Below are 27,065 nucleotides of genomic sequence, written 5' to 3'. Positions count from 1 at the left end.
TAATCCCAGACACGCTGCGCACTTAGAGTGGGTGTCCCAGCTAGCCATTTACGTCTCGGCTGTGCTAGGTCCGCTAGCTGTGCTAGGTCCGCTAGCCTCAACGTTAGCCATTGCTGGCTAGGGGTTGTAGGCTAGCTGCTAGCAGGCCTCGCTACTTCACCCGTTAGCTTGTCAGCTATCAAGGGAAAACAGAGGGGCCAGGGGAGGGATATTACTATCTACCCGCTACAAGATGTGTCGTTGTGTTGTAACTCGTAGACCTTTGCCCTCCTCTCCGAACTTTTGTCGAACATGTGTTGCAAATTGCAAACGCAATATCTGCCTCAGAAACTGTGAAGCATGTCCACACCGGGGAAGGCATGTTTCGCTCGCGTCTCGTCAAAACAAACTGCGTGCCTGAGTGCGGAAACCGGAAGCAGAGCGCGGAAACCGGAAACCGGAAGCAGAAATATTTCCGGCTTCATAATATCGGTTAAATATCGGCTAAATTTTATAAAACCGATAAATACCGATAAACATTAATGTCCCATTATCGGGCCGATAAATATCGGTGCCGATAATATCGTGCATCCCTAATTATTATTATTATTTAGCTATTTAAACATGTCAGCCCTGCAATTTTGTTTCCTGAGGGTTAGCTGACAACCCCACTGACAGATGACAGGTAGGTAATGACAGGTAGTGTAATGGGGGAGTGGTTGTCTTGAGGGTGTGGTTGTCTTGAGGGAGTGATTAGGGTGGAGTTAACCAGCTATTGTTCCCATCCATTACCTCTGTGAAAAACGTCTCTGAAGACTTTGAGGCTGGATATCTCAGTACGGTGGTTCAGGGGGTATCAACATTAAACTATCCATGACTTCTTCAACTTGTTTCAGATTTCAATGTATGACACATCATTTTAAAGCTTACAATCTACCCTTTCATAATCTGGAAAAAACAGAAAATGATTTTGCCCTACTTGCGGACTTTTTAACCATGCCCTGTCACATATACAGTACATTGTTCACCTTTTAGCTCACTGGAATTGTATGCACATTTCAATTAACTTCACTCTTCAAGAGAAAACGTATCCACCATGAAAGGACAATGTACCTAGGTGTAGAACTGAAGTAAAATATATATATATATATATATAGGAATTACACTAGAAAACATAAAGTGTCTAACAGTGGTACCAATCCAATCCCAAGTGCTGCAAGTGGTGATGAATCTCGAAATAGCATGCCTTCCATTATTATGTATTTATAGGCAGTTAGGGGTAAACTGTCTGAGTCGAGTTCCCACATCTTAACAATTTATGTCAGATTTGTTTTGAACCAGTTCAGCCAAGCTCCCCTACTGTAAGTCACTGGATGGAGACATACATACACATGGCCTCTTTCTATAATCATTGAGTGAAGAAACTACAGCAGAGAAAAGACTTAAATGACAGACGAATGGAGAAAGGGAGACACACTGTAGATCAATACACAACTGAACAAAATCCTCCTATGTGTCCTGTATTCTGATAGAGTAAAGGGTTTCTTGTCCACTCGCGATGCAGATGTGTGTTGAAGCATTCTATTTGCGGTGGATTGCTTTTTTTAGGTAATAGTGATTACATCTCACCCACAGGCCTTTGAAGCCTCCACTGCTTCTCTATCTGTTATCCCCTCCACAGCCCAGACCTACCTCTGAAACACATAACCACCCTCCCAGACCTACCTCTGAAACATAACCACCCTCCCAGACCTACCTCTGAAACACATAACCACCCTCCCAGACCTACCTCTGAAACATAACCACCCTCCCAGACCTACCTCTGAAACACATAACCACCCTCCCAGACCTACCTCTGAAACATAACCACCCTCCCAGACCTACCTCTGAAACACATAACCCCCCTCCCAGACCTACCTCTGAAACATAACCACCCTCCCAGACCTACCTCTGAAACATAACCACCCTCCCAGACCTACCTCTGAAACACATAACCACACTCCCAGACCTACCTCTGAAACACATAACCACCCTCTCAGACCTACCTCTGAAACACATAAGAACCCTCTCAGTCAGCTTCTAACACCCCTTACAGCGTCTAACACCCCTTTCCGAGTGACTTTACTGAATTCCATTGAAACTGTCTGCTGTCCTGAGGATACAAAGAGCTTCGCTAACGCCTTAAGTAACAATCAAACCTGAGGGACGGCCAAGTTAGAGTGTTGGAGAAACTGCACTGTTGGAGAACACAGGGAGTACAGAAGAAAACCTGAAGCTCACAACATACCATATGATTTAAATCCATACATAATTTTATAATTTTAATTTTAATTTTAATAATAATGTAATTATTATTATACATCACACCATACCATATCATTTAGTTCCAGATGGTCAATGCAGGGCACTGTAGGCTAAGTCTGGGAACAACTGTAGTCATGACTCATGCTAAAGGGGACCAACATACATTTCAACATGGTTTCATAATGCTATGAAGGCCCAATGGTACCATGTCTTTAGACTATTCTTTTAAAAATACCAAAATACTACATTATTGACGAACTTCAGAGCTGACATGCTTCAAACTGGAAGAAATGTAAATAATTCATCTTACAGCAATATGGAAAATAGGGTAATGACCTGGGGAGTGTGGAAGGCTTTCTGTAAAAACATCCTTCTGTTCCCCATGGAGTACTATTATTTCTGTTAAAAGTTTCTGGATGTAACACCCCCTGTTTAAAATTTCATGAAGAAAAAAACACCATATTGTGAATGCCGGTCTGGAAGGGATGTAGCCTAGGGCGTCTCCGCTCCCTCCGTCCATCAGCAGTCTGATAATCCAGACAGCAACCTCGTACTCCAATGTGTGGTGAGAGCAGGTGATACCATGTGACTGATAAACTCCACTGAAGGCTGAGGCCAATTCGGTTGTTAAGTCTGACGTCAAACATGACGTTTAGCAATTTCCGGGTCCAAACCAGAAATTCCCTGCACCATAGTACCAGTGTACTACAGCGGTAAAATGACAGTTCAATCGTTTTTTAGACTCGGATCTATTCATACAACAAGGGACACAGCACATTCCCATTTTTCCCATATTTGTCAAAAATGGAAAACAGAAAAGCGCTATATAAATATAATGAATTATTATTATTACTGGGGCATTTCTAAGACAGCGCCTCAGCCAACTTTGGACCCGGAAACACGTCACGACTTACCAACCGAATAGAAAAACATGGCAGCCTGACCCCTCATAGTATGTGTCATGTTGAGTTTAAACCTTAATTCACCTATGGTGGACAATGGTGGACATCTCAGTCACACCAGACATTAAGTTGCTATTATTACTAAAGTGGAACAAGGATGGTATATTTCCACTCCATGACTGGTCTCAACTCGTCACGACTACTACACACAAAATGTCTTCAACAATAAAATCCATCAAATCTAAATCTTTCAAAAAAAGGCAGAACCCACGGAACCCTCAAACACCTCATTCACCTGTTTACATGTCCAGCCACGTGTACTATGTTATGCATGTGCTTCCCAGGCAGAAGGAGCCATCCCCTGCCACCATGCACCAGCTCATCTCCACAGATGCTCTGCTGCTCCTGTTCATCGACTTTCCCTACTCATGCTACTGTACACGCGCACAAGCTATTTAGTTATGAGGCACAGGCTTCCAGAATCATGTGACGCTAGTCTCCCAACGTCAGGTTATAGTGGTTTGTTTACAGCAGGGTCTGAAATGACACATACAGTGGGGAAAATAAGTATTTCACCCCCTGCAAATTCTGTGAGTTTACCCCCTTTCAAAGAAATGAACAGTCTATCATTTTAATGGTAGGTTCATTTAAACAGTGAGAGACAGAATATTTAAAAAATCCCAGAAAATCACAATTTCGAAAATGTATTTGTGTTTTATTGAGTAAAATAAGTATTTCACCCCCTAGCAAAACATGACTCAGTTCTTGGTGGAGAAACCCTTGTTGGCAAGCACAGTGGTCTTGTAGTTGGTCACCAAGTTTGCACAGATCCCAGGAGGGATTTTGGCCCACTCCTCTTTGCAGATCCTCTTCAAATCCTTAAGGTTTGGAGGTTGTCGCTTGGCAACTCGAAGCTTCAGCTCCCTCCACAGATTTTCTATGGGATTAAAGTCTGGAGACTGACTAGGCAACTCCGTGACCTTAATGTGCTTCTTCTTGAGACACTCCTTTGTTGCCTAGGCTTAGCCGTATGTTTTGGGTCATTGTCGTGCTGGAACATCCATCCATGACCCATTTTCAGTGTCCTGGCTGAGGGAAGGCTGAGGGAAGATTTCACGGTACATGGCCCTGTTCATCCTCCCCTCAATGCGGTGAAGTCGTCCTGTTCCCATAGCAGAGAAACAGCCCCAAAGCATAATGTTTCCACCGCCATGCTTGACGGTGGGCAGTGTTTCCTCTATATGCATTTATTGGTGGCGGGCCGCCACGAAAGAATTTCCTCTGCCACCAAATGATTCAGACAGTCCACTTTGATTCAGGCTGCGCAGAAAGGCAGCGAGTTATTATGACCAGAGAACAGAAAAAAAGCAGATTGAAGCTAGATTTAGGCCGCTTCCAGACCAACATTTCGCTACGATTTAGGGCGTAGTTATTTACAATATGTTACAATGTTGCAATTAACCTCGTCGTTTGTGTTCGCACTGCAATCGAGACTGAATCTCTCAACAGGCGCGCCGCGCTTTCAAAACTGGCTGCGTTCGTAAATTCACTCAGGAAATCCGATCAGCACTCGTGGAATGCCTCTCGTCCAATCAAATGACTCGATTTCTCTATGACGTCGGGCCCAGTGTGCACTCTCAGAGCGACTTTACGAACGCAACCTTACACTCATCTAGCTAGTTAGCTTAGCAGTCGTAGCTCAATTTAAAATTGGAGTGAGAAGCAGAGTTGTTGCCTTGTTGAAAACATTCAGACTCCCCAGCTGTTCTACACGAGTTTATGACATGCAGCTGTATTATGTGGTGGTAGTACTAAACCCTCGTTGTGTAATGTTTGTTTTGCCGTGGAAATGAAACATTTATGAGTCTTACAACAACTCATGTGCGTGTAAAAAGCTGGTAAACGGATTTCTCTTTTAGTCCGTCGCCGGTGCCTTTAATCCCGTATCCTAATCGAAAATGCAACATCATCAGCGACGACTGTGGGTTATTGCATTTACTGCTGTTCTCTGGTTCATGTTCTTATACCAGTGCTCAGTATAGAGTATTTTAAATGAACATTCGTAATGTATGTCTCTGATGTTCATGGTCAATTAAATCAGCCTATTTTGTGAAACAAATATAATGTTCCCGCTAATGGGTTAACCGAGCATTCTCGCATCTAACGTGCAAGCACCTAGCTTCGAACTATTCATAGCAATATGCGCGGGGCAAAAATAATCTATTGCCTCTAAAATCATCACGAACAGAACGGCGGAGGTACGGGTAAGCAGGGCTCATGTTGGTGTCCTCAAAGGTAAGAGTTGGTTTTCTTTAACTCAACTGATAGCATTACCTTGCTGTTCTTGTTTACCGAATGCTCCATCTGACTGTCACACTGTGATTTTACTTGTGTAAACAGTTAATGAGTAACGTTAGCCGGTTTTGTGCATGTACTCTCATGTGTGTGTGTGTGTGTGTGTGTGTGTGTGTGTGTGTAATGCGCGTTCCGCATGTTCTGCTGCAGCTGTAGGATATATTGGTATTTGATAACCTTCTATATAAAATCACCTGCTCGGCTTTAATGACTTAACCGCTATTTAAGAAATTATAATTGTTGCCACCCTCTAGTTTTTGGTGAAACTACGTCCTTGTTTTGAGCGCCAGTGCGCGTTTTATGCGCGTGCACGCGGGGAAAAAAATCGCGCGCGCGAAAGATAACCACTCCGCCACTAATGGGAAAAATCCTGGAGGAAACACTGATGGTGTTCTTGGGGTCAAAGTCAGAGTCAAAGTTTTTTCTCCTCCAAACACGGCGAGTCGAGTTGATGCCAGAGCTCGATTTTTGTCTCATCTGACCACAGCACTTTCTCCCAAGCCTCCTCTGAATCATCCAGGTGCTCATTGGCAAACTTCAGATGGGCCTGTACATGTGCTTTCTTGAGGATTTCAATCCAATACGTCATAGTGTGTTACCATGGTTACCAATGGTCATCTTGGTGACTGTGGTCCCAGCTGCCTTGAGATCATTAACAAGCTCCTCCCGTGTAGTTCTGGGTTGATCCCTCACCTTTCTCATGATCAATGTCACGCCACGGGGTGAGATCTTGCGTGGAGCCCCAGACCGAGGGAGATTGATGGTCAATTTGTGTTTCTTCCATTTTCTAATAATTGCACCAACAGTATTCTCCATCTCACCAAGATGTTTGCCAATGGTCATGTAGTCCATTCCAGTCTTGTGCAGGTCTACAATCTTGTCCCTGATGTCCTTAGACAACTCTTTGGTCTTGCTCATGGTGGAGAGGTTGGAATCTGATTGATGGATTGATTTGTGGACAGGTGTCTTTTATACAGGTAACAAGGTTGAGATTAGGAGTAATTTCTTAAAGTGAGAGGACTTATCTGTGCCTCATGGTCACATAACCGGTCTGTGGGAGCCAGAATTCTTGCTGGTTGGTAGTGGGTGAAATACTTATTTTACTCAATAAAACACAAGTATTTTTTCAAAATTCATATAATGTGATTTTCTGGGATTTGTATAAATATTCTGTCTCTCACTGTTAAAATGAATCTACCATTAAACGTATACAATGTTCATTTCTTTGTAAGGGGGTAAACTCACAAAATCAGCACAGGGTGATATTCTTATTTTCCCCACTGTATTGTACACAACCGCATTCCCATTGCAGATTTCCTGATTAGAGTCGGGCTGGGCAAACGATCAACATTTTTTTTTCGATAATCGTAACGAATTAACGATCACTTATCGATTAATCAATAAGCTTTTTTTGGATAACTTTTTTTTTTTTTTTATCCCAAAAAAAATAGGGCAGAAATAACAAGCATGTTTTCCTTGGGGAAAAAACTTTATTTGTGTTGCTATTGCACACATTCATTCATTCACATCCAAACCAGACACTACAGTCAGATAACAATCCTCTTAAACAAGGCAGTGAGTAGCCTAAATTGTTTAACTTAAAAACACATTTTACATTATAAATAAAAATATAGAAAATAAGTAACTCACCATAGGAGCAGTAAAAAAACAGTTACTCACAAATAGGAGGATGACTGAAAACGTTAGTGTCCTTAAGAGCGTCCAGCTTAACTTAAATTTAAACTCCAGCGAGAGACTGTAGGCGGCAGGCCTACTGGTTCTTGTTCAGAAAGATGATCATGTTAACATGTTCAGGGGTGAGAGACGAACGCAATCTGGTGACACGTGGACAAACTAATTTCCATTATTATTATTCAAAAAAATAATATATATATATATATATATATATATATATATTAATGATTATCGATCAAAATATTTTGTGATCGACCAAGACCTTATCGATTAATTAATCGATCATCGATCATTGATGCCCACCCCTACACTGGAGCATCTGTGTCCTGTGTCCAACTTACTATCAGTGGATTGAATGGGTTACCTATATCCAGGGGTGTACATAGCTAGTTGTAATATCCAGGGGTGTACATACAGTAGCTAGTTGTAATATCCAGGGGTGTACATAGCTAGTTGTAATATCCAGGGGTGTACATAGCTAGTTGTCATATCCAGGGGTGTACATAGCTAGTTGTCATATCCAGGGGTGTACATAGCTAGGTTGTGGGAACACCTCTCTGGAACAGAGGGCAATGCAGCATGATGCGGACGGCAGAGTAGGTGACCTGGAAAACTGCAGTAGTCACACTGCCTCCAGTGTAATCTCTGCTGCTGTAGGGATGTGAAAGGAACTGAGATTAAAGATGAAAAGGACCCTCTACTGTGCCTGAGCGATTCATATAATAGCGTCCTATGGATTCCACGGTACATGGCCCTGTTCCATGACTGCACAACTGTGCTGGACGGTTTAAAGCATGCCAGGAAAAAACTAAAGCTGTTTCATAGGAAAATTCCAGCGAGGGTGACCTCAAGGGCGTAAGCTACTCCATAAAGCCATGTTTCCCACTTTGCTGTACCCAGGAAATTATTCGTTCACATCCACAAGATTCCAAAGATTGTGTTAAGTCCTGGCCTCCACAATGTCCTTGTGTTCATGTGGAGTAAATGGTGAAGAGAGAATGTAGTAGGGCATGGAAGTCAAGGGCATGGAGCAAAACACATTAGTCCACATACCTCAGTGACCAATCACACCACTAACAGCTGGCCTTGGCTTGACACTTTTTCTAAACATCTCAATAGCCCCTATTCAATGAGGGCCACACTCTTTCCAAAACAAACAGCAACTGAGAAAGGTCACTCTTGTTGATGATACTGAACAGTGCTGGCTCAAAGGATAAATGTCTCGACCTGTACAAAATGTTTGGAGATGTGGAGTGCAAATGGTGAAGGTTTTAAAAGGGTTAAAAAAAAACAAAAAAAACATAGTGAACCTGCCTGACATACATTCTCTCTCTCTCTCTCTCTCTCTCTCTCTCTCTCTCTCTCTCTCTCTCTCTCTCTCTCTCTCTCTCTCTCTCTCTCTCTCTCTCTCTCTCTCTCTCTCTCTCTCTCTCTCTCTCTCTCTCTCTCTCTCTCTCTCTCTCTCTCTCTCTCTCTCTCTCTCTCTCTCTCTCTCTCTCTCTCTCTCTCTCTCTCTCTCTCTCTTTCATAGAAGAAAGCCCTTTACTGTACATATACCATTGTCATTTCTTTCAACAAACCAACTGTTCTCTCAAGTGCTGACAAGCTGGGCACATACCTAGTATGAAAATGGATCATCATCCTCACAACACCTCCCTGCAATATCACACACCTACACACACACACACACACACACAGAGAGACAGACACACACACACACACACCTACACACACACACACACACACACACACACACACACACACACACACACACACACACGCAAGAGACACAGTCAGCCGGCCTGAACAAAATATCTCTATTCACAAGTTTGTCATTGCAGTGACTGATTCATTGTTGCTTTGATTTGTGCCTTTCCCATTTAAATGATGACACATTCTGTATTGAGGAAGTCTATGCTAAATAGGGGTGGTGGCAATGGGGAGTGGGGTAATGAGTCACCATGGAAACAAGGGACCCATCAGCATCTACATCTTCATCTGTTTAATAAAGCATGCAGGCTATTAAAAGAGCAACTAGTTGCCCAGGCCCTTGAACACTGCATGTAGTGCGTTTCACTGCCTATTTTCTGAAGTTACTTTACATGATAGTTTTAATTCACACATATTGTGTTGGCTGGCTTGTTCCACCCACTTCAAGTGACTGTGTGTAGTAGCAGGTTAATGACACACTAACACTGGTCATTTCAAACAGAACGGAACAACTATTGAATGAATGAATGAAAGCTTTATTTCGAACAAAAAACAAAACAAAAAACAAGAAAAAACAAAACAAAAAACACTATTTACTTAACATGTCCGAAAAGGAGTAGGAAGAAGCATAAGCTTATTTAATCCTACCCCTTCTCCAATACTCAGAGATTAATAATTAATAATCTACAGTTAACTTCAAAATTAATATAATATTTTAAAAATTAAATCAAATTTATTTACGTATTTACATATTTACCAACAATAGAAAACAGATAATGTAAATAAACAAATAATCTGTGAAAACACCTCTGGTGACTATCAAAGCCCTTCTTCCTCCTCGTACCTGGTGAAAACCATGTTTTTATACCGCTTTTTGAACTGGGTCACTATTAAATCACTTCGCTGTTGTACACTAGGATATGTCGCTGTAGTGCAATTGCACTCTGAACAAGATATGTTACTATTTACCCACTACCGGGATTTGAGTCTTTTTGTTGTTGCACTTTCCATCAGTCTGCTGGGTCAATACCAGGAGGCGAACCCAGAACTTTAGGTGGAGCAACGGACCAAACTTCACAGCAAGAGATACTGTCCGTTCCGAAGGGGCAGGAGACTTCCCTGGACTGCCCTCGACCATAGTGACCATAGTGTGCAATGTTGGCAAATCTTTTGCGCGAGTAAAAGTAAGTAGAATTATAATACCAAACAGACAGCCGTCAGTGAATGAAGCCAGACTCACTCACCTTAGTTCCTCTGGAGATGTGGATGGAGATGATCCCGTGCGTGTTTGCGCAAAACTAGTAAACCTATTTCATAAATAATAAAATGTTTATTGCGCCGGAGAACTAAAGCAAAAACGTATAGCCTAATCAGAATGATGTTATCTAAGACCACCGCGCACTCCGTGTTTCCGACATGCACGTCCAGTACAGTACCTCTCCTCTCCCAGCCGTTCACTGGCGGTTCGTCAGCGGTTCAGGAGGGAGGCGGTGAGATGTGTTCTGACAGGAACCATATCCAATCAGGGTAGAGGATGTCACGTCTTATCCAATCAGGGTAGAGGACGTCACGTCTTCACGGGCCAGATTGGTTACCGTCTACAGCATCTTTTCCGTGACGTAAAAGTCATGAGATTCCAAAAGGTCCCAGGTATGGTCCGGGAGATGGCACAGGTAAACGCAATCCATCTTCAAGTCAACTGTGTGGTGTGGCAGCCTACGGATTCAATTACTTAAAAGATACATTTCATGGCAGGATTGTTCCCTTCCGATAGAAACTTGCCCAGACACAAAAAACGGTCACCGGCTGTTCCTATCTTCAAAACGTTCTCCAAAGAGCCAAATAACTCTTTTAGAACCCTATTAAGAGTGTAGGAATGAGTGTTATTGTTGGTGATATGTTTTGAATCTATTCTCAGTCTGTTTTAGCATTCTATAATATAATATAAATAATATTTTATCACGAGGCACAAGGTTCTTACTGAGTTCAGACTAGGTGACAGGTGCGGATAGAGTCAGTCCACCCGTCTGCCTTGGGTAGATCATATGCCATGGCTGTAATTGATTACTGTCTTGGATTCTCTCTAGGGATGAATTTTGCAGTGTGTTTGTAACACAAGAAAGGGTCTCCAGTATGAAGAGAATAGTATACACTTGAAGAGCATGTGATGTCCCACTGAATGAGGCACAAGTTGTACAAATACAATGTAGTAAAATAAAGTTAGAATGGTTAGAAATTCAGAATGCAGTGCTGCGCACAAGACCCCTGAGACCATCACATGACCCCTGAGACCATCAACTCTTTCTACCTGTAGCCTCATCCCTGCCTTAGATTAGATTAGATTAGATTAGATTAGATTCAATGTAATTGTCATTGCAGAGTACCAGACAAAGAAATGCTGTTTAGCATCTAACCAGAAGTGCAAATAGTGATAATATAAGAACATGATATAAAAACAATATAAACAACATGATATAAAAACATGACAGTGTTAGTGATAGGTACAGTATGGCATGGCTCTAACCACCTTGTACCCTCTCGTCGCAACCTATGTACCCTGTCCCCCATCACCCTCTCTTCCCTGGTGGTTGACCTGCAGGCAATGGTCACCCCCCAAACTTCAGCCCACTCACTCCGCTCCCCCACCTCTGCTGGCCGACTGGCCCCACCACCTCTACACCAACACGGCAGTCACGCTGCCCGATCACGTCTCTTCACGACACTGGCTCCCCACTGGTGGAATGAGCTTCCCACGGCTGTCAGAACTGCAGAGTCACTCCCAATCTACCCATCTCTTCAGGTTACATCTTAACTGCTCCTCCTGAGACATCTACTACCTCCCAGCACTGTCTCCTGAAATGTCTACTTCCCCCCTTGTACTGTTTCTCCAGTGTCCCCCAAAAATATATTTTTCTTCTTCTATCACGACGACTGCCAATGGCCCCTGGCCTGAGCTAGATTACTCTTCCTGCTACAACTGGTGGATTGATGATTCACTTGCTTAGTCAAATGTATCGATTGTAAGTCGCTTTGGAATAAAGCATCTGCTAAATGCCAAACATGTAAATGCATGTACGGTAGTTTAGAGGTATACACACTTATCAAATCAAATCAAATCAAATTGTATTTGTATAGCGCATTTCTTACAAGATGCAACTCAATGCGCATGAAAATGTTCAGTCAATCAGTCAATCAATCAATCAATACTGACAGAGCCGCAAGCAGGCAAAAGTAAAAACCTGTACACTATGTAGCCAGGAAAAATTCCCTTGCAGCCCTCTACACATAGAGCGACTACTAGCCAGTTTGCCTACCAGTACCCAGCGGTGGGCCCCCACACCCCCCCCCCAGGGAGCCCCCGCCGCCCCACGCACCCAGCCCGCCCCACCACCAGCACACCCGGCCCAGCCAAGCAAGCACAGACCCTTAACTTATGAGGTATGTACAGTTAAGGTAGCTATGTACAGTATGTCATGTACAGATGTATAAAAGAGGCTATATCAAGAGGTATGTGTAATGTGCAATAATACAGTATGTCCAATGGTAGTATTGTAAAATACCAAATAGGGCTGACATAACAACTATGTCACAATTTAACACCATCGACTGCAAGACTCTAGATAAAATCATGTCACGTCTTAAACCATCCATCTATGCCCTTGATATCCTGCCAACAAGCTTTAAAAAAAAACATATTTAGCTGTGGATGGCCAAGACACATTTGTACTTAACAACTACGGACCCATATCAAACCTATCCTACAGGAAAGATAATTGAAATGGTTGCCCACGATCAACGTAGCAATTATTTGACCCCAAAAAAGTGTCTTCGATGACTTTGAATCAGGCTTTTGCCCCCTATATAGCACTGAAACGGCCCTTATTAAAGTCCTTAATGACATTTGTGTAACACAGACTCCGGAAAAGTCTCAGTCTTGGTACTACTATACCTTAGCGCTGCCTTTGACTCTGTAGACCACTACATTCTAATAGATAGATTAAAAACCTGGGTAGGACTTTCGGCCACTGCCCTAAACTGGTTTAGATCCTACCTACAGGACAGAAGCTACTCTGTCTCCATTGGCAACTTTGTATCTGACCAAATTAAAATGACATGTGGGGTTCCCCAAGGGTCAATCCTTGGCCCTCTTCTATTCAATCTCTACAATGCTTCCATTGGGACACATCATAAAAAAGAGGAAAACGAATTGCCTACCACAACTATGCAGACGACACTCAAATCTACATAGCCCTCTCACGGAACGACTATAATCCCATTGACAATCTCTGTAATTGCATTGAACAAATAAACACCTAGATGACAAAAAACGTCCTTTCGCTAAACAAGGACAAAACAGATAATTGTATTCGGTGCACCTGACAAAAGATCGAAAGTCAGGAGCTGGTCTACTAACAGGCCTATCTAAAGGAGCTGGTCTACTAACAGGCCTATCTAAAGGAGCTGGTCTACTAACAGGCCTATCTAAAGGGGCTGTTCGTAAATTGCAGCTCATCCAAAACACTGCTGCTGGGGTCCTAACAAAAACGAAGAACTTTGAACACATTACACCAATCTTGAGATCTCTACACTGGCTCCCAGTCTCTCAGAGAATTGAATTCAAAGTACTTCTAATTCTATACAAATCACAAAATGGTCTTGGACCAAAATACATATCAGATCTCCCACCCGATCTCCTCCCACCCGGGGATGCAGCAGTCACACTACCCGGTCACGACTTTTCACCGTCCTGGCGCCCCGCTGGTGGAACGAGCTTCCCACTGCTGTCAGGACTGCAGAGTCACTCCCTATCTTCTGCCAGGACTGCAGAGTCTCCTCCCATCTCTTCAGGCTACACATTAATTGTGCCTCCTGAAACCTCTCTGTCCCCTCTTCCCCCCTGTGGAGTTTCTCTACTGTAAATAATAATAATAATAATAATAATAATAATAATAATAATATATTTTTAAAATGTAATTCTTCCTTCTTCTAGCATTTGGCTGCCAATGGCCTCTGGTCCGAGCATAGATGACTTTTTCTTGCGATGACTGATGGAGAGATGATTCACTTACGTAGAAACATGTATTTGTTGTAAGTCACTTTGGATAAAGACATCTGCTAAATGACAAAAATGTAAATGTAAAATGGTCTCCCTCTGTCACCATGACAACACAAAAGGCCTACAGCAGAGAGAGATATCATGCCTTTGGGCTGCATCTATCTCACTAAGATGTTTTCCTGTCATTATTCATGACTTGGCAAGGCCATAGGGGGTAAACCAGATTAGAGTAATAGCCTTACTGAGAATAATACATTGCTGTCTTAAAACAATGTTTCCCAAGAATTCAGTCCTTGTTAAATCAAAACGATCAATTATTTGAAGTTATGCTGGCAATAGGACAACGATTTATATCCTATAAATGTCAGTTATCTAATCAATACAAAGAGGGATGGATGCGATCATCATGTTGGGAGAAAACGGAGAACCCCAGTTTCTGAGGTTCAGTTTAGAAAAGCAGATTTTGAGGATACACTGCCATCTACTGGACAAAGAGTATACCATCAAGTGTTACTCTTTTGAAGCTACCGTGGCTGTAATTAACCAATAATTGTAATTGACTCATAATGTGAATGAATTACTCAGCTAAAACACTATTATTTTCTCGGCTAAGGCTCTATTATTTTCATGACAAACACTGACTTATAAGTAAACAAGTGTTTTTCAAAAAACATTATTTAAATGCTTAACCTTTTATTATTTAGATATAAAAAAAATATTCATGTTGATGGCTGTTATAGCTTCATTAAAATGACATTGTTACATAAATAATCAAATAGTAAAAAACAGTAACAGAAATGAGCTAAATAGCTCTGCTGTGCTGTAATACTGGCCCTAAGCATGCTGTTCAGAGACAGATGGAGTGAGCGGCTGCTGGAGCCTCAAGGCCACACTCCTCAAGGATGACTCACTGGCACAACCATCTTTTGTGTAAAGTCGATCTCACTGCAATAAGTGTTTTTCACGTTCAGCATGACTACCTGGAAGGTCAATGCAGCACGTAGTTTACAAATGGGTATTTTTCACATTTCAAAGCATATTGTTGGAGGTGAACTCCTCTACCCTAGAGAGCTAGTTCAACTTGATGCCATTGTTATGCTTCTCATCTGTAGATTGGTTTAGGGTTAGGGTTAGGGTTAGGGTTTTTAATTGACCACGAATGTGCCGCTCTCATGTGTTCTATATACATTGTGACCTTCAACTTGATGTATTCGCAAGGCCAACCTCTTATTTCTCATTTACAATGTGTATAATGAGGCTTATTAACAGCAGCAGTATAATCTCATGTGTTTTATATAATGAGGTGTATTAACAGCAGCAGGATAATCTCATGTGTTTTATATAATGAGGTGTATTAACAGCAGCAGTATAATCTCATGTGTCTTATATAATGAGGCTTATTAACAGCAGCAGTATAATCTCATGTGTTTTATATAATGAGGTGTATTAACAGCAGCAGTATAATCTCATGTGTTTTATATAATGAGGCTTATTAACAGCAGCAGGATAATCTCATGTGTTTTATATAATGAGGCTTATTAACAGCAGCAGTGTAATCTCATGTGTTTTATATAATGAGGTTTATTAACAGCAGCAGTATAATCTCATGTGTCTTATATAATGAGGCTTATTAACAGCAGCAGGATAATCTCATGGATGAATCAACTGATTGTGGTACGTCAGAGCCAAAGAAACAGAAGTTATATAATCGTACACTTCCGCTTGGAATTAAAACTCCATCTGTCAGTGTGCATGTTTGCAAAAAGAGGAACAGTGTCTGTTTCTTCACATCGATCTGGTGCATAGAAATACACACACGCATGTCAAACCTTGAACAGTTATGCATCTATGGAGTCATGTAAACTCACAATATTCACAGAGATTCATTTAATTTTATTTGTACATGGAAACCTAGCATGAATAGCATTAACGAAGATAAATGGTCGAGTTTACCAAGCTTGAAGAATTTACTAGAACATATAGATGCCAGACCCATCCGATGATTGCAGTCATGCATCTAATGATATCTAGCCTCCTTTCAGACTGAGAGCAGAGTGGCAGGGTAGTAAACATGACTCAGTTATGAAAGTAGTAGGAGTTGAATCCATAGAAGAGGTGTTTCCTCCCAGTGTGGACATTGTCCCGCAGGTCCACAGTGGCCCCCTGGAGGGCGCTGTGGAAGCGGTGGTGTGCCTCTGTCTTACTGAAGGAGTCCTGCACCTCCAGCAAGGCTGACCGGCTCTGGCCGAGAGGGGCACCTCCTCCACCTTTATCCCCCGGGTGGGCGGAGGACAGAGCAGGCGGGCGTGGTTGGATGAAGAGCTTGGAGGCGCTGCGTGGAATCTCTCTGTCCTGCCGCTCTGGTTCGAGGGCACGCCGCGTTAAAGGTCCCTCCATCTCCTCCGCCGATGCTGGCTGGCTAAGGCTGAATGGGTTACCGCCCCCTGCTGTGTAGGCCTGCTTCTTGCTACTAGGAACGTCCTGGTAACATAACTGTCTTTGGGTGTTATCTCCGGTGGCCTCCGTCTTCTCTGGCGGCGGGGGGAGGGGGGGGAGCTGGAGGCTGTACGAGGCCAGGGAGCACCGCTCCGTGCCCGTGGTTTCCTCCACTGTTCCCAGGGTGGCTCCGGTGGCCCGGCTGCTGGTCCTTTGTGGTTCTGTCGGCCCTGTGTGAAACTGTGTCCTGATTTCCCGGCGTTCCTGATCCTCCCCCCCCCCACCTCCTGTCTCACACTGTGGGCCTTTACCCTGGAGGAGGTGTCGCCTCGGTAACACCGGAGCAGGTCCCACCAGCACGTCCTCTGGCTCCGGTCTGAGTGGACTAGGCTCTTCGTGGCTGCTGCTGCTGCTGCTGCTGATCTCCTGTGGGAGGAGGACACTCCTGTCCTGAGTGGGACTGTGCTCCGGGAACTCAGGAGGAGGAGCCGTGTTCCACGGAGGCCCAGAGGTCAAGCCGGGGGGCGAGGGTGGGGGGGTGTTAGGAGCGGGAGGGCGGTAGGAGCTCTCCAAGGTGCGCCGGCCCTGCCGTAACCTGGCCTTGCGCCCGTCTCCTGGTTTAGGGGCCACTAGGACAGGGTGGGAGCGCTCCCTCTAGGAGAGACGAGCACCGGTTAGGATGGTTTGGATAGAACACAGTACAACACTTATGGGTACACAAATGGGGATGAATGAAGGTCCTTCTATTTTTTCTTTTTCCCTATGTATCCACCCTACCCCCCACCCATCAACCAAACACCTATTGCCAATGGGAATTATTGAATTTTTAAAAATAAAATAAAAAGTATTATTATGTATTATATGTATGTATATATAAATGACGGGAGTTAAATAAAATAAAATAAATAAACAAGCATTACGCTATATCGAATGCCCCCATAGCTCTGAATTATCATCCACAAGGGATAATTTAATTTTGCCATTTAGCAGACGCTTTTATCCAAAGCGACTTACAATTACGAATTACAGGGACATTCCCCCTGGAGTAACTGAGGGCTAAGTGCCTTACCCAAGGGCACACTAGTAGTGGTGTGGCTTCAGGCGGGATTTGAACTCACAACCTTCTGATCCCAAGTCCAACTCACTATCCACTAGACCACCACTACCACCACTACCCCTAGATGCATACAGTAATCTTATACTGTAATCAAAGGCTACTTATTCACATAACAGCCACACATAATAACAAGTTACATACATACATATACAAAAAATATATAAACCAATGTACCTAAACATGTCTACGGATAGTTTGGTCTTTTGATTAGAATATACTAGTAGGTGAAAGGTTACTGTGTATGTATGCACACTATTTCTATATTCATATCGATACCCTACCAGCGATGCTGTGTATGGAGTCATCTTTCCAGCGATCATGTCAATTGTCTTTTCATGGAAGTCATCCAACCTCAAGGGGTTAGTGGGTCCGGTACCTGAAAAACAAACAAATCTGTATTAGATTATTTGTATGATTACGTGTTTGTAAGAGTCATGTTTTTAAGCCCTACTGTAAGAGAATGTTATCCTATAGATATATGTGTATATGTGGTATATTTTTATACACACACATAGACCTGCATCGTTTTGTAAGGATTCTACTAACAAGGGGGGTTGTATGAATGAGCATTCCGTGGCCTAGACCACATGGACAACATGGCCTCTCTTCCTGTGACGTGCCCCCTGCCCTTTGACCTGAGTGATACAGTCTGTAACCTATCCCCCTTTTCACACCTTTGCTGTCGTTTGTAAGGTGATAGGACTGTATAGGTGCCTTGTTGTCATAGACTTGTGTTAGCATATCATTGGGGGTATAAATGTGTGAGATAAAGAAAGTTCTCTCTCTTTGACCCTGCAACCCAATGACCAGAGCCCTCTCTATGACATCAGAGAGGAATGCTGTAAACTGTAGGATTGAATTAATTTTGATTGAATAAATAGTCTATGGGCTGGTTTCAGAGACAAGGCTTAAGCCTAGTCCTGGACTAAATCACACTTTCAATGTAAAATCTCCATTGAAGATGTTTTTTAGTCTAGGATTAGGCTTAAGCCTTGTCTGTGAAACTGGCCCTAGATTATACAACAGTTAGTTCCGACCAAGTCATATGATTGGACAAGAGGCATTCCATGAGTGCCGACATACAGTATAACAGCACTGGGACTTTTAACTATATGTATTACTACGCCTCACAGGTGTTCTATAAATGACCATTAATACAAAGTAGCTAGGCCTGCGGCCTCGTACTTACGACCGACTCACAGCCGTGCTGATATTCAGTATAACAGCACTCCCTCTCGTGTGATATTGCTTAATTATAGTATATACGTATAATATATAATATAGTAGATATATTAGTCTATATCATCTGTATAACTCAGAAGCTTTACTTGTGATCTATTTCAACCAAGTACATACTAAAATATCCTACACACGCTGTCTGGGGCCTCTGTACCTGTGAAGTGGCGTTGGTAGGAGGTGGTCCAGTGGGACTTCTCCACATTGCGGAGCATGTTGGCTGTCCGTTGTGACAGTGTGATATCCCAGTCACGCAGCGTAGCGTTGGGAAACACTGTCTTCTGGGCCTTGGGGTAGAACACCTGGCCTTCTCCCTTCAGTGGCTTGATGTGCTGAGACCGGACAGGCACAGGTGTTGTTATGTAACCCTCCTCTCGCTCATTATAGTCGCTCACCTCAGTGAGAACATTTCGTTAATTCGGGCTGTTACATGAGAATGTTGTTTTTCTAATCTAATGTGCCATATTTGCACCGGTCATTTTTAGCTCTCTGAAAGGACTGTTGCTACTCACATCCTGGAAGCCATGTTGTCCTGGCCAGGCCATGGGCTGCTGTCTGGTTGTGATGGGTACCTCCAATACTTCATGACGGTAGGGACCACCTGTGATTTAGAGAGGGAACCTCATATGGTCACACACACAAACGCACACATGCATGCACGCACACACACACACACACACACACACACACACACACACATACACTCTCTCTCCCCCAGTGATTGGTTCTCCATATCTTTCCCCCCCCGCACCTTTTGTTTTGCTCAACAAAGTGACTTCTGCAGCCCTGGCCGGGGTGAGGGGGTGGAGGGGGGGTTGGGAAGCAGCTCGCACACCCGTGTCAGGGTCATCTGGGGAGCGGAATGTCGGGAACATGGCAAAGCGGGAAATGTGGGACTGATACGGATGCTCTTTAGGAATAGGAACCTTTATCATTTTCTCACTATTAGGAATACAGAACAACCAGAGAGACAGAAAGACAAACTATGTTAGTGACAAGTCATGAAGCCAGACAATAGCAAGGACAAAACATAGTCATCAAGTAAAAAAAGCCAACATGCAGACAGACATTGTGGAACGCTGTAGAGTGGAGCTTTTCATTTATGTAAGCTGTGATGGAGAAGGAGAATCATGTTTAAATGAAAGCTGAGATAATGAATAATGAATAAGTGAGATAAGGTTAGGGTTAGGGTTAGATAAAGATAGTACTTACGCTAAGTTGATGTCAGATGGTTTTGGCATACTAAAAAGAAACATTAAAATGTAAAATTATACACCTACAGTACCACCTACAGTACATATTGTATTACACATAAAGGTTTTTGCAGAACACACATTTCCTAGAAATATTAGAGACATCAATTATTATTATTATTATTATTATTATTATTGTTATTATCATCAATCGTAATATAAAAACACAACCTACAGCTGGTCATTGAGGCGGACGTTACTTTTCTTTGTGGGAGTAAGGTCATAAAACTGTTGAATGGTAACATTCCTGTGAAGAAAGACTCGTTAAATCAGACGAACCGACATCGTTGGTCTGTCAATGTTGTACTTCAAAAGAGAAAAGTGATAAGCCAATTCTCAACTTAAGTTCACAATGCACAATAACAAGTGCTTTCAGGACCTTTCAGGACCTTTCAGGACCTTTCAGGGTTACACTTTGAATGTTTTTTGTTGTTTTGAACCACAATTTGGTTTGGTTCTTTTGTCAATGACATTAAGTGTTTAGGCCCAGCTGTGTGTGCTTGATAGATACTCAGGTGGGATGGTTCCTCCATAGCTGAAGTGACGATGGCCTTTGATGGCAGCTGGGGTGTGGTGACTCCACTGGGAGCAGGACGCCATCTGGTGACTGGAGGGCTTGCGCAGTCTGCGCCGGGGGAGGCCTGGTGACGGGACTCTAGCAAGCCTTCTGGGAAATGGAGTGAGACATGAATGAACACTTCCTGTTGAGAGACAAGTTCTTGTCTACTTGTTCTAGTGTATGTCGTTGTTAGATCAGTTGTACATTGTTAGATCAGAATCGTTGATTAAAGAGAGGGAGGGATTAATTCCCTCCTCACACAGGCAGTTTAGGCTACAAGAAGACTGACTTTAGAAAAAAAACACTGAACTTGGGGAACTGAAGTTGTGATCCACAAATACATTCATACATGATACATAGCATACACTGCATATCTATAGTTCTGTATTGTGAAGCAGAACAAGGTACAGTATAATATAAAAACAACCATAATACCCAATAGGTAAGATTTGACCACTTTTCTAATCTGATATAGAATAATTGGAATGATCTCTTCTGATCATTTAAAGTTGGTTTCCATTTTTACTTTGTTTAGCACACAGGTTATACGATAACCCCCAAATCACGTTAATATAGTGTGTTGACTGTTGACAATTAAAATGGAAATTAAAAATGGAATCGGTTTCTCTTACCTGGGTAGAGGTGGAGAGCGAGGATTACAAATATGCCGCTCCTTGCTTTGTATGGATTTGAGCACATTGGGATATATCTCCTCTTTCAGACGTCGGAGGAGTGACAAGTAGTCCCCCAGCGGCAGGTCTGTCTGGGGTACAGAACACAACACCCCCTGGAGTAGGAGGGGCAGGTAGTCCTCCTGGTTCAGATGGTATCAGAGGGTAACGGGAGGGCCTCTGTTGGTCAGGAGACAGGAAGGGACTTCTCCCTGTGATGTGTCCGTGGCCAGTCGGACGTGCTGCTTGATTCCAAGGCTTGCCATAGTAACGGTTTACCCGTTAGAGCAACAGGATCCAGTTGTGTGACACCCTATCCAGGCCAGCCCACCAGAGCATACGCTCTCTGTCTTTCTGTGTTCTCATCAGGACCTCTGGAACGGAGACACTGCTGGAGTGTGAGAGACACACGCTGGTGTGTGAGAGACAGAGTATTGCAAACCATGATATTTATTCATCATTCTTCTTCTTCTTCTTCTTCTTCTTTTTTATGTATATAAAAAAGTGATGTGAAAAAGGTATACACAGTGTGTGAATTTATTATATCTTATGCAGTAGAGACAAATTTAAATGGCAATGAAAAATGAATGCAAAAAAATGATCATTGATACCAGAGAGCAATCACTGCCTAGAATGTACAGTACAGGCTGGTGTCATCAAGCCTCCGTCCTGATAATATTACAGTGTCACAGTTTGGTGAACTGGCACAAAAGGATCTGCACAGCTTGACAAAGACTGAAACTCCAGCAGGCCTTGTGTCGGTGCCTAATGACACCAGATATACACGGTTAAATGACAGAGGTGGTGTCTGGTTACTGTACTGTATGTTACCCACTGCACCTGTGAATGCCTGGCAACACGTCACTGACCTTTTAATCAGTGCTTTACTATGCACATGCACAATTCAACGCTCTAAAGTTCAAAATGTAGTTTAAGAATGCATGTTTGCCGGTCTTCAAACTTCAAAACAGTCTTTAACGGTTACCGCTTCAAAGAGGACCGTACGTCAGTGAAACCAAGCCTACGGACCATATTCCAAATGGCAGTGCCATTATTATTATTAGTAATAATAATAATACATTTTATTTATAAAAGCACTTTACATATAAAATCTCAGAGTGCTACAACACAGTAAGATAAAGCAAAAAACATTCATATAAAAGGCTAAAAAAAGGCTTTTTAAAAAAGGTGGGTTTTAAGGCCACGTTTAAAAGCATCCACAGACTGTGGTGCCCTTAGGTGGTCAGGGAGAGCATTCCACAGCCTGGGAGCAGCCGAGCAGTAGTAGTAGTATTATTAATATTACTACTACTACTACTACTAATAATAATAATAATAATAATAATAATAATAATAATAATAATAATAATAACAACTTTTATTTGTATAGCACTTTTCCTGCAAACGTTGCGGCTCAAAGTGTTTTAATCATTATATAATCATAATTTCATTATTTAGTAATTTAAAGGCAATATTAAAAATATGGGTTTTTAGTCTTGACTTGAACATATTTGCTATGGTTGCATCCCTAATACTATACAGGGACAATTCCTGTGGAAATTGTGAAGATCTGCACTATTTGCCTATTACAGTTTTTTACGATTGCTAACTCACCATGTTCAATACTGAAACCACAGTTTCACAACTCTTCATACAGTCTGCATTCGTAACACTCATGTTGGCCAATGACTTCATTCATGTCTCAAAAGAAGCTCGTTCAACCACACACTGTCAACAATGTTCACTCAGAAGCATACACTGTCATTCATAACATTCTGACTTACAAAATACTAACAACAGGGAGCATTACATAGTTTGAATGATTTTCACAAGAATGAATATTTCATTATAAAAATGATTTATAGTAATCATAGACAGAATAGTTGACTGTACAACTGTTAAGTATTAGGCAACAAGAATGAATCAGAAATGCCGCAATTTGCTTGTATCCTTTATTCTATCCTTTGCTTCTATCCTTTACGTATTCTATGTTTTATCCTTTTTTTTCAGTATCTTTGCAGAAAGTAAGTTACGGTACATTTACTTCAAAGTACACTACATTTACTTGTGTAAAATGAAAAGTGAAAAATAAAGTGGAAGATGCAAAGTTCAAATAAAAAAGAAAAAACTGAAATTCCAGGCCTACAATACAATAGCAATCACACCAAAAATGTCTCACTCCTGAGGATTTTGGTCCACCCTCTGGTCTGCATCTGGTCACATCTAATGTCTTCCCTGGCAATGCATCTAGTCTATTTCATTTCATTGTATATATTCTGCTACTGTAATATTTTCTAGACATTTCAATATGATTACTGCAAATAGTGAAAATACCACCGCTCATCCGTTATCAGACTTTGCTGAGGTTCTGGAACTGAAGAGTATCAATAGAGTGCAAAATAACAGCATCTGCACACTCAAACACTGTGCAAACAAACAGTTTATTGCGAGCTTTCTGTCATATATGATAGGAATATGATTACTGCAAAATTGCACCAAATAATTCCGTTTTGAATGTGTTCTTCAGAGTTTTGAACACAGTATGTTAGCAATGAAAAAATGTGTTGCAAATACATAGTATTTTGCAAGTGGGGGAGTTTGAATGAGAGAAGTGTTATGGCATTTGGAGAACGTAGTCATTGAATGCATTCTGTATGAATGCAATGCACAAATCACAGAGAAAGAGTCACAGTTTTGTTCACATGGGTTTCTGCTCTGCTGACTGTATGAAGAGTTGTGAAACTGTGGTTTCAGTATTGAACATGGTGAGTTAGCAATCGTAAAAAACTGTATGTATCTATATATTTATTGTTAATTTTGACAGACTTGGTCCTCCATAATACTTCACACTGAATGTATCAATAGCCAACGGACTGTTTTAAAACACACCACACCTGCTTAACCCAATGCTCTCCATTCTTAACCCTCCCATCTTAACCCTCCCATCTTAACCCTCCCATCTTAACCCTACCCTCCCATCTTAACCCTCCCATCTTAACCCTCCCATCTTAACCCTACCCTCCCATCTTAACCCTCCCATCTTAACCCTACCCCCCATCTTAACCCTACCCTCCCATCTTAACCCTCCCATCTTAACCCTACCCTCCCATCTTAACCCTACCCTCACATCTTAACCCTACCCTCCCATCTTAACCCTACCCTCCCATCTTAACCCTACCCTCCCATCTTAACCCTCCCATCTTAACCCTCCCATCTTAACCCTACCCCCCCTCTTAATCCTACCCCCGCCCTCCAGCATTCCACATAGCACACACTAATCAATGCCACTGTCTGTATTTGGACGTGTCATCGAGTGCTTGCCAAGCAGCTATAGCTGTTCACAAGCTGTTTCAAGAACCACATTCAGCATTAGCCTCTTAATTAGGATTCCCATGAGACCTTGTCCAAAGTCTCAGGAAAACAGTAAGATTTATCACACAAGTCCAGTGACCAATTACCCCGTTCTGCCTCAGCGGAAGAGCTGCTCCCTGGATTACATTCCCTGCTGCTGCATTATAAATGGGCCATAGCCTGCAGCCATTTTTTCCTATGCCTGCTTGTTATTATTCAGTTATTAGAGAGGCAGTTTGATTAGCTCACTGGTGTCAAACTAAACCGCCGCAGGGCTGCAAACATAGAATTCTACAGCATCTCTGGGTTGTACAGACCTGATTAAACATGTGATATAACACGGTAGATGGGATAGTATAGCCTTTCTGGAGAGATGTACGGTAGGATAAAATGCAATGTTGCATTTCGAAGAAACATTGATTTGAACTCCTCCTCAGGGCCAAAACTCAGAGGCTAACCAACAGCTACCTCCCACAGGCCATCAGGCTCATAATAAGCAAAGCTACTGTATACAATGTCAGGAACCGAAGCCTAAGAATTGTACTCTCTTACACTTGGGTAATGTGACTTCAAAATAAAACTTGAAACTTGAAACCTTTAAAGCTGTAAAACTACAATATTTGCAATACAACAAACCCCATCCTGTTGCATCCTCACACCACTCCATGTTTCTCTCTGCACCATATCCCCTGGACAAGGGAGACATTTTCTCCTGTTTTTCTCTCACATCTGAGCTGAGAGTGACTAGTTTTTATGAGGATAAAAGTGAATATTTGAAATAATGAAAGAGAGAGAGAGAGAGAGAGAGAGAGAGAGAGAGAGAGAGAGAGAGAGAGAGAGAGAGAGAGAGAGAGAGAGACATTCTGTAGCACAAACAATACCTTATTCAGGAGCAGTCCAGGCATACGCATGCAGCTTTCTGACATCACTGCCACTTCAGTCTCAGAAGGCACAAGGCCAGTGGGCACATAGAGTAGCCTACAACACCACCTCCATGACAGAGTCAAGTCAACACCACCTCCATGGCAGAGTCAAGTCAGCACCACCTCCATGACAGAGTCAAGTCAACACCACCTCCATGACAGAGTCAAGTCAACACCACCTCCATGACAGAGTCAAGTCAACACCACCTCCATGACAGAGTCAAGTCAGCACCACCTCCATGGCAGAGTCAAGTCAACACCACCTCCATGGCAGAGTCAAGTCAGCACCACCTCCATGGCAGAGTCAAGTCAACACCACCTCCATGACAGAGTCAAGTCAACACCACCTCCATGACAGAGTCAAGTCAACACCACCTCCATGACAGAGTCAAGTCAACACCACCTCCATGACAGAGTCAAGTCAACACCACCTCCATGACAGAGTCAAGTCAGCACCACCTCCATGACAGAGTCAAGTCAACACCACCTCCATGACAGAGTCAAGTCAGCACCACCTCCATGGCAGAGTCAAGTCAACACCACCTCCATGGCAGAGTCAAGTCAACACCACCTCCATGACAGAGTCAAGTCAACACCACCTCCATGGCAGAGTCAAGTCAACACCACCTCCATGACAGAGTCAAGTCAGCACCACCTCCATGGCAGAGTCAAGTCAACACCACCTCCATGACAGAGTCAAGTCAACACCACCTCCATGACAGAGTCAAGTCAGCACCACCTCCATGACAGAGTCAAGTCAACACCACCTCCATGACAGAGTCAAGTCAACACCACCTCCATGACAGAGTCAAGTCAACACCACCTCCATGACAGAGTCAAGTCAGCACCACCTCCATGACAGAGTCAAGTCAACACCACCTCCATGGCAGAGTCAAGTCAACACCACCTCCATGGCAGAGTCAAGTCAGCACCACCTCCATGGCAGAGTCAAGTCAACACCACCTCCATGACAGAGTCAAGTCAACACCACCTCCATGACAGAGTCAAGTCAACACCACCTCCATGGCAGAGTCAAGTCAGCACCACCTCCATGACAGAGTCAAGTAACCTGCTGGGAATTTTAGTGTGAGATGTTGCATTTGTGTTGACTGCAATACATGTGTGCTGCCTACTAGGGCTCACCTGTGTCATTGACATTGACTGGTAAAATAATCATGTATTTTGCTTTCAGTCAGGTCGAATTTGCATTGCAGTAAATCACACTCTAAAACCCTAATTGTGCTCCACAAACGTCAAAGTATGTGTTCCATTGGAGGGACCTGGGGGAGAAACACTGATCTGTTTTATAAAGTGATAATTGGCTGCTCAAGGTGTGCTAGGAGTGCAAACAATTGAGGGTATGGACTTATGTAAATGTTCTTCCTTTCACTCTCTCTAAGCTACACACACACACACACACACACACACACACACACACACACACACACACACACACGCACACGCACACACGCACGCTCTCTCGCACGCACACATGAATGTGCTTGGTTAATCTTACTT

General features: G+C 42.8%; 1 protein-coding gene across 1 annotated transcript; it reads right to left on the bottom strand.

The window, feature by feature from the left end:
- Nucleotides 1–16,077: 16,077 nt before the first annotated feature.
- On the bottom strand, nt 16,078–20,643 carry spmip4 (sperm microtubule inner protein 4; the record flags this gene model as incomplete). Its single annotated transcript, XM_080541219.1, has 8 exons — nt 16,078–17,091; nt 17,836–17,930; nt 18,948–19,122; nt 19,303–19,391; nt 19,542–19,732; nt 20,003–20,032; nt 20,219–20,290; nt 20,555–20,643. 8 exons carry the CDS (start codon nt 20,641–20,643, stop codon nt 16,078–16,080), a joined length of 1,755 nt encoding a protein of 584 aa, XP_080397345.1.
- Between the last annotated feature and the right edge of the window lie 6,422 nt (nt 20,644–27,065).

The sequence above is a fragment of the Nansenia antarctica genome, assembly GCF_963989245.1.
Source record: "Nansenia antarctica genome assembly, chromosome: 10".
Classification (NCBI taxonomy): Eukaryota; Metazoa; Chordata; class Actinopteri; order Argentiniformes; family Microstomatidae; genus Nansenia; species Nansenia antarctica.
Note: the sequence above shows the minus strand (reverse complement) of the source record. Positions and strands in the feature narration are given on the sequence as shown.